The sequence below is a fragment of the Lathyrus oleraceus genome, chromosome 2, assembly GCF_024323335.1.
Source record: "Lathyrus oleraceus cultivar Zhongwan6 chromosome 2, CAAS_Psat_ZW6_1.0, whole genome shotgun sequence".
Taxonomy (NCBI): Eukaryota; Viridiplantae; Streptophyta; class Magnoliopsida; order Fabales; family Fabaceae; genus Lathyrus; species Lathyrus oleraceus.
The window spans coordinates 352,109,360-352,117,592 of NC_066580.1; the positions used below are offsets into that span (position 1 = coordinate 352,109,360).

The 8,233-nt window shown below is 33.1% G+C and overlaps 2 protein-coding genes across 3 annotated transcripts; both read left to right on the forward strand.

Annotated features, from left to right (window-relative positions):
- Positions 1–1,449: 1,449 nt before the first annotated feature.
- On the forward strand, positions 1,450–4,422 carry LOC127119488 (uncharacterized). Its single transcript, XM_051049725.1, has 7 exons — positions 1,450–1,697; positions 1,831–1,986; positions 2,939–3,001; positions 3,140–3,187; positions 3,293–3,346; positions 3,912–3,972; positions 4,066–4,422. The coding sequence occupies exons 2-7, from the start codon at positions 1,849–1,851 to the stop codon at positions 4,173–4,175; spliced, it is 474 nt and encodes a 157-aa protein (XP_050905682.1). The 5' UTR covers positions 1,450–1,697; positions 1,831–1,848; the 3' UTR covers positions 4,176–4,422.
- Positions 4,423–4,831: 409 nt separating this feature from the next.
- On the forward strand, positions 4,832–7,285 carry LOC127119487 (uncharacterized). 2 transcript variants are annotated; one of them, XM_051049722.1, is made up of 6 exons: positions 4,837–5,355; positions 5,471–5,566; positions 5,859–6,080; positions 6,268–6,364; positions 6,856–6,918; positions 7,003–7,285. In XM_051049722.1, exons 1-6 carry the CDS (start codon positions 5,035–5,037, stop codon positions 7,194–7,196), a joined length of 993 nt encoding a protein of 330 aa, XP_050905679.1. In that variant the 5' UTR covers positions 4,837–5,034; the 3' UTR covers positions 7,197–7,285. The 2 variants fall into 2 exon arrangements, with proteins under 2 accessions (XP_050905680.1, XP_050905679.1); XM_051049723.1 differs by lacking the exon at positions 6,856–6,918 and having other exon boundaries at positions 4,832–5,355.
- The last annotated feature ends 948 nt before the right edge of the window (positions 7,286–8,233 follow it).

The window sequence follows — 8,233 nt, forward strand, 5'->3', positions numbered from 1 at the left end:
GTGTTTACTTCCTCCTTCTTTGTGTCTGGAGTGACTATGGTTTCTTATATCATTGTCTTGTTGTGACCTGGCTTTTTGGTGTTAGCCAGGTTCGATAAGAGATTTGTCAGAGTGTTCTGTTCTTTAAATACGTAGACTATTTCAAAATAAATAAATAAATGTTTATCTAAGTACCATATTAAGGAAATGAGTTTGGCCTCCTACGTCTAATACTCATCGGTGACTTGATTGGTGATTAAATTTGTTATATGTCAATCTTGAAAATAGAAATGAGTTTGGTCTCCTATGTCTAATACTCATCGGTGACTTGATTGGTGATTAAATTTGTTATATGTCAATCTTGAAAATAGAGGTTCATTAGTCTAAGTATGTTTTCTTGCTATAAAAAAGAGACTTAAGTTATAATAGAGATGTTCTTTCTTTGAACAATTTATTCTTGTAACAATATTAAAAGAAGAAAATATAGTCTAACATTGTAAGAAGCCATTATTTGAAGGCTTTATTATTATAATTGTTGTTTTCAAAATGAAAAAACAACCAAACTATTTTTCTATTCACTCATCTAATCATCACAATAATAAAATTGAGTACTTAACACAAGTTCTTGTGAGAAGTGATTTATTTATCACGTGAAATAATAGTGTACTTGCGGTCGTACCATTCGATAAGGATGGAATAGATTATCCTGACCCAAATAATGGCTAGATAACACCAAGTAGATTATCATGACTCAAATCTTAGTTATGATTAACTTATAATTTATATACTGAACGTGAAGTCATATGAAATTTGTTTAATGGAAGCATTGGTGGCAACATGGATTTGTCATTGTGTTTTCATACATTGAGATATAAAAGTTGTATGGTATATGAGATGATTGATTCTAGATAACGATATTGAGTAGGTGTTTTTTTTGTGTTTGGCATATTACTTGGGTATTTTGCAATATCATATCTCATTTATGTTGTAACTATAATTGTACACGTATACGTTTTTGTCTTGTCTTTTATTTATGTTTTTAGATCCTGTCGGTCAAAGTTCACAGAAAAAGCTTGATGTTATAATGTTTATTATGAATGCAATTAGCATTGGAGACACCAATAACACATGATGATGGTCATTGTTTATTTAGATAACTAAATTGTCTTAAGTAGTTTTAGCTTTTGAGTCTTTTGATAAGTAATGCATTCTCGACATTTGGCTTCACATGTACCATATAGTATCCATAAGTTCCACAATCACCCGGTGTTTATAATAGAACTTGCATACCCTCACCCGCATATAAACCAACTCATTATGTTTCAAAAACTAAATTAGATGATTTAAGTCAAGTCGTGTTTTTATGCTTAGTGTTAAGAATCTTATATTTAATTAGATAAAGCCTAACCATAACTTTGTTAATACCATATAATAACTCCATTGAATTGAAACTATTTAAAAATATACTCTCATTTTGCCGACTTCATTTGCAAATGCAACTAGTTGCAAGATCCAAATATATTTTATTTATTTAATAAAATTGATCATTCTAGTTTTTTTTTTGGTATCTATCTATCTATGTTCCTAGTTCTATATATACACCGTGACTTTGTCGCAACGCAGTTCGAGATGCTCATCACATAGCAATCTATCACTTTTCTCTTCTCCTTTCATTCAACCCAAGATCGCAATTTCAATACTCCATTTCTTGCATTACGGTAACGATACAATCTCTTCATCTTAATTACGTTTCATTTCATACTCAATTCGATTCATTGATCCGTGTTTATCATCATTGAAAACTCTTATTTTATTAATCTTACAATTGATTTTTTTTGGGTATTTATGTAGAAAAAGAGAGATTAAGCAATGTCAGATGGTAATAATATTGATGACGATGTGAAGAATCAAGTTCACCGTGATAATAACAATAATTCTGAGGATGATCTCAAAGCTTCTGAGACAGATGCTAATAATGAAAACTCAATGCCCTCTTCTCAACAAGAGGTAATTGTTTTTGCTCCATCGTTGTTTTTTCAAGAATGATTTTCTTTTTTAGTTTGAGAATGTTGATTTTTGGGGCTGGTTGTTCTTTATGTTGTTGGATTGAAAAAATATCAACTTTTAAGTTATCTTTGGTTAAAGAATATATAGTTGTATGTGTTCTTGTGCTTATTACTCTCTCCGGTCTTATTTATAATATTTATAAGAAAAAATTTACTGTTTGATTAAATAATCAGAGAGAGAGAGAGTATGTTAAGTTCATTGATATTGATATAAAAGGTATGTCTATGGTAGTGTTTTCAGAAACTGCGAATTTAGGCATTCGGCACATAGTGGGCGAGATTGAGATCAAACAGCTCAAATTTTGATGCAGATTTTGATCTTTTTAAATTGAACTTACTGAACTTGAACTTTGGATCGTTTGATCTCGATTCAACAACTAAGAATCTGCCGAATGTGTCAACCCGGGTTGTGTTTTTAAATCTTGTCCAAACCTTACTGACTATTTAGGGAAAATTTCGTCAGGTTATTTAACATGATTTAAAGTTTCAAACCGGTAATTCAATTTTTGATGGTATTGGCTGGAAAATAGCTATTTGTCCTACGCCGTAGTCTTTTCTAAAAGATGAAGGACTTTTTTTAATCTAAGAAAAACATAAATGAAAATTTGAAACTTAGAGTTAAGTTAAAGGACCCTTGATGCAGGCCTACTATTTAGTTACACATCTAAAGGGAATGTTAGGATTGGAAGTAAGTTTTTGCATCAGTTCAAGATATTATTATTTTCATTTGTTGGTGAAAAATCTGTTGTACTAAGTTTTTGTAAGCTTAGATATTACTGAGATCACTCCTCAAGCATTGGAGAGGCATTATAAATGGTTTCTTACCTCATTGATGGTTATTCTTGGCATTAAATCTCGCATTATGTTATTATGCTGCAAATTTATTCCTGCAGGAAGACGCTGTAAGGAAAAAGTATGGAGGGAGATTGCCAAAGAAGCCTCCACTAATATCCAAGGTTTTTTTTTCCTTATCAGTTTCTTCTTCAACGTTTCATTTCCTGTATTGCTATATTATTTGACAATATATGTGTTTGTGTGAAATGTACTTACTTTTGAACGATTTTTGTTCATGAATAAATTCGTTTTTTTGGCAGGATCATGAACGTGCTTATTTTGATTCTGCTGATTGGGCTTTGGGGAAGGTATTTTCTGGTCATTATGCTATTAAAATTTTCAATGTAACCTTCAATACATTTCATTTGAATACCTGAGATCTCTGTCTTATCTCTATATGATTACTCATATAGCAAGGAGCACAAAAGCCTAAAGGACCACTTGAAGCACTCCGTCCAAAACTGCAGGTAAAATTATTAGTTAACTTTTTCACACTTGTGTTCACATGAATACTTGGCCCTGTTTGGATAAACAACTAAAATAAGCGCTTACAGCGTAAGTGCTTATCATATAAGTCTCTATCTATAAGTTATTTTTATAATAAAAAATTAAAAAATAAAGTCAAATTGTTTTCATATAAATTGTTAGTTGTTTTCTTAAGCTATACTTAAGAGCTCATGAAAATAAGTTCGAAATAACTTATAAACATGTCACAACTTATTTTCATAAGTTCTACCAATTAGTCTCACAAGTGTTTTATACCAATAAGTAAGCTCAAATAAGAAAAATCTAAACGGTCCTTAGTGTGTTTGGATATGAACAATTTCAGCCTTCAAAGTAGTTCTAGCTCGAAACGGAAACAACGGTAGGGCTGCTTTTCCAAACGATGTTTCCTAAATTTAGTTAGTTCAAACTTAAGTTTGCAAACTTTAGTCCAAACATAGATTAAGTTTATTCTTTTCTGCATTAGTTCTGATATTGCTTTATGCTCTCTGTACCCTGTCTTGGGGTCCTACCTACATTGGTATTCAGCCAACTCAACAGCAGGCTCGATCAAGGCGCTCAGCTTATGCTCCAGGAGATGGTTCTGAAGGTATGTGCAAATGCAGCTCCATTTCTTGTATACCATAAAGTTCATGTCTGTTAAAACTCAAAACTGTTTTGTGGTATATTTCTTTTTTGACAGTTGACGGTGATATTGCGTCATCAGAGGATTCAAGTGCTACCGAAGATGTTGCTACTCAAGATGTTGCCGGTGATAAGAGTGATGCTGCTCAAGACCAAAGTTGCCATTAGTAGCTATGGGTTTGAGCTATAAATTGCATTTTGACAGTGGTGGCTTTCTTGTCTGAGTTTACATGCAAATGATGATGCATATTAGAGTTGGTTGTGCTAATAACTAGTTTGAAGCGGTTGTAACCATGGATTTCATGATGTGCTAGGATTGCACAGTGAGAGAGGTCTTGAACTATTGTGCCCAGTTGTAACATTTCATGTTTTACAAAATACAATTATCTAAAATAATATTGGATGCTTAACAGTATTATGATGTTTTTGTTGGTGGATCTAATTGAATGAGTTTAGTTGACAAATAAATGCAAAGAAACAGTCAGCATCAGCTTCATTTTTTATGCACAACCTTATCATGGAAATAATACTAGTTTCAAACAGACACTTAATTCATAAGTAACTAAAATTCTTTTAGTAAGAGATTTTCTTTCAATCAAAGGTCTCCATAAATCTTTGACCATATTCTTAATAAATCATTTACTACTTGTATCATTAAAATCATTAAAATGTGATAATTTTTAATGGGATGTTGGGGGTTCCAATTTGTGTTTATGTATCTGATGTATCAACACATCTATAAATTGATATCTTATTTTGCAACACATCTATAAATTGATATCTCATTTTGGGGTTAACCGTACTCTAACGAAGTTGTCAAATTATTTGTTTTTCGTTTTATAAATAGTAAAAATTAAATCTTTATGCATATTGGAATTTTCTCATCAGAATCCTAAAACCAATTAACACTAGTAAATAACATATTGGAAAAATCAAATATTATGTTCTTCAATTCAACAAAAGTAGCACAGAAAACACCAACCCATTGAACTTTTCAACACATTGAACTTTCAAATTCAATATCATAATGAATCTTATTAATTCTCCAATTCTTGGTGCAAAAGTATCATTGCATTTCTTCACCCCAAAACCCAAAGCTATTATCAAAAACCCCCACAACAACTCTCATATTACTATGATGCTAAAAAAACGTGTTAACTCAGACGAGTCAAACAAACTCACCACCACCACCACTGAGTTTGATGACTCGCTTGAATCATCCACCACCACCACCACCACCACCAAACCATGCTTATGTGGAAGAAGGCACTTCATTGAAGCAACTGCAACTACACTCACAGCAGCCACACAGTCTGCCACAGCCACAAATTCAGATTCTGAGTACACAGTAATTCCTTTTCTTTGCAACAGTAAATATATTTCAGTGTTTTTTGTTTATCAGTGTTGATTGAATGAACACAAGTTGAGTTTTGCTGACACTGGAAATGTTCTCTTTTTTGTAGGCTTTGGTTAACAAGTTTCACCCACCTAAACCTGATTGGTATCAAAAGTTCTTTGCTTGGGTTCTGAACTCATTTACTAAATCTTATGAAGCTGAGGTTTATTCTTTATTCTTTTCATTAATGGATTGTTTTAAATTCATTTTATTTATTCAGCAAGTTGCCATTTTACTTCATGAACTTAGACAATTTGGTCTTTGAAATCAATGGAATTTCAAAATGATTGTTGAAATTGACACTCGGTTGTGTTAGTCTTTTGGGTCGGTTAATCTAGTCCCTGAAATTGTTTTGGACTGGTTAGTGTAGTGTGATTGAGGATTGAATTGAAGTGATGTTTGCAATATTTTCTCATCATTGCATTGAAGTGAGGTTTGTGATATTTTCATGTAAGGTTGCTCGGTACAAGTCTCAGATCTTCAGTATCTTGAAGGAGAAGAAGGCTAACAAAATCTTGGAGATTGGCATTGGAACTGGTCCTAATCTCAATTATTATGCAAGTGATTCTAATGTGCAGGTGGTTGGCATTGATCCTAATCCAGAGATGGAGAAGTATGCTCGGTCTTCTGCTACATCGGCTGGATTTCCACTCTCAAATTTTGAATTTATACATGCTGTATGTATTGTTTCTTATTCTCACTGATTTTTAAGCTATATAAGTTATAATCCTCTCTTTAGAATGAGAATTTTGAGGAACCATGCTATAGAGAATTTATGGTCTAAGTGATTATTACTTGATATTCTTTTGGAGACTCGAATTGTGTTAATTGTGTTAATTGGTCTTTAAATTTTGCTCTATTTAGGTTGGGGAGGTTATACCATTAAGTGACGCTTCGGTCGATGCAGTTGTTGGAACACTTGTCTTGTGTTCTGTTAAAGATGTCGATCTGACGCTTAAAGGTGAAGAAACCTTAGCCTTCTGTTTTTTTTCAAATTTTTTGCTTACCTTGGCATTTTTTGAGAATGTTGGGTATGACTTGTAGTCATGACCGTCTTTAAGGGTGTGCAAGGCGGGCTACTGCACAAGATTTAAAATTTATCACAGTTAAATTGTGGCAAAATAGAGTCTAACATAATGTTCGTCTCAATTAAACCGTAGTAAAAAATGACATCTATTTATTATGTCATGGTTAAACTCCGACTAATTTAAGGGTCTCCAAAAACATGAGACGACTCTACTCATAGTTTACTCGTAAGTGAGTAGGGATCGTTCAAGCTGACAAGTATTTAAGCACAAGTTGTCCTAAGCTTGAATAATAGAAAGATATTGTAGGTGCTCCGCAATCGAAGACGTAGACACAATTAGCCGAATTCAGTAATCAACTATTGCCTGTTTACATTTTTCTCGTATTTATTTACTTTTGAACTTTGAAATTGCACTATGTATGCAGAAGTGATGAGGGTGTTGCGACCTGGTGGAGTCTATGTGTTTGTGGAACATGTAGCTGCAAAAGGCGCGTAAACAAAACTTTATTCATTCACTATTTTAAACCGAATAATAAATAGCCTAATTTTGGTTTGTTTTCATGGCGATACAGATGGAACATTTCTCCGATTTTTACAGGGAGTTCTTGATCCACTGCAACAGACAATTGCAGACGGGTGCCATCTTTCTAGGGAAACAGGAGAGAGTATAGCAAAAGCTGGATTTTCAAGTGTTGAGCTTGACATGGCAATCTTATCAAATGCTACATTTGTAAATCCTCATGTATATGGAATAGCTAAGAAATAGCAGATTTGTATCAGATTTACAAATGACTAGAATCCTTTCAATAGCTAAGAAATGATAATGAAAAAGAATTTTTTTTTGTGCCCTTTAAATAGTTTTTGACATCCTATAGCATCATACACCAATCTAGTTGTCCTCATACACCATAACAAAATAGCGTGGCTAAACTTAAGAAGCATTGTCATATTGTTGATACCATCTGGAAACTGTTGATAAATGCTAAGACACCTTTGAAATTTTGGGGTGATGTCGTTCTTGCAACATGTTATTTAATTAATCTCATGTCATCTTCTGTTTTGGGTAGTAAAATTCCCTAGTGTGTTTTGTTTCCACAGGACCCCTTTATGTTGTTACCCCGTTTTGTGTTTGGTTCCACATGTTTTGTACATGATCTTATTCTAAGAAGTGATAAGTTGTCTGTTCGGGTGGTCAAAAGTGTCTTTCTTGGGTATTTTCGGGTTCGAAAGGGATATCGATGTTATTGTTCTATCACACATTGTTTCTATGTGTCTACAGATGTCACATTCTTTCACATTCTTTGAGGATACCATTGTCTTTGTGTCATCCATTAATTCATATCTAATACCTCCTTTGATATTACCAATTCCTCTTCTAACAAGGGTTTTCCTCACAGGTTGATTATAGGCATGTAAATATTTATGAGTATCATCATTGAGATCTAGAGAGTGTCCTTTCACCTGATCCTTACAACTCAACTCCTACATCAATCTCTTCTCATGCTACGGTCCCACCCAACACTTCTGTTGAACAACCCTTGCACTTTTTAAAGGTAAATAATCCACTATTAATCCATATCCTTTTTATAATTTTGTGAGTTATCATAGGTTATCTTTCTGACATTCTACTTTTGTTTCTGCCTTTTCTTCTAATACCATTTCTAAGAATGTACATGAAGAATTATCTCATATAGGATAGAGGCAGACTATGATTAATGAGATGACAACTTTGGAATCCAATAGTTCTTTGACTCTTGTTGCTCATCTTATTGGAAAATCTACAATGAGTTGTCGATGGGTTTT

What these genes read in the sequence shown, in the direction of transcription:
- LOC127119487 (XM_051049722.1), top strand. Translation starts at nt 5,035, where the DNA reads ATGAATCTTATTAATTCTCCAATTCTTGGTGCAAAAGTATCATTGCAT. An exon ending in ATTCAGATTCTGAGTACACA is followed by an intron (nt 5,356 to 5,470) that starts GTAATTCCTTTT and finishes TCTTTTTTGTAG; the next exon opens with GCTTTGGTTAACAAGTTTCA. An exon ending in GGAACATGTAGCTGCAAAAG is followed by an intron (nt 6,919 to 7,002) that starts GCGCGTAAACAA and finishes ATGGCGATACAG; the next exon opens with ATGGAACATTTCTCCGATTT.
- LOC127119488 (XM_051049725.1), top strand. Translation starts at nt 1,849, where the DNA reads ATGTCAGATGGTAATAATATTGATGACGATGTGAAGAATCAAGTTCAC. An exon ending in CACTCCGTCCAAAACTGCAG is followed by an intron (nt 3,347 to 3,911) that starts GTAAAATTATTA and finishes ATTGGTATTCAG; the next exon opens with CCAACTCAACAGCAGGCTCG. An exon ending in TCCAGGAGATGGTTCTGAAG is followed by an intron (nt 3,973 to 4,065) that starts GTATGTGCAAAT and finishes CTTTTTTGACAG; the next exon opens with TTGACGGTGATATTGCGTCA.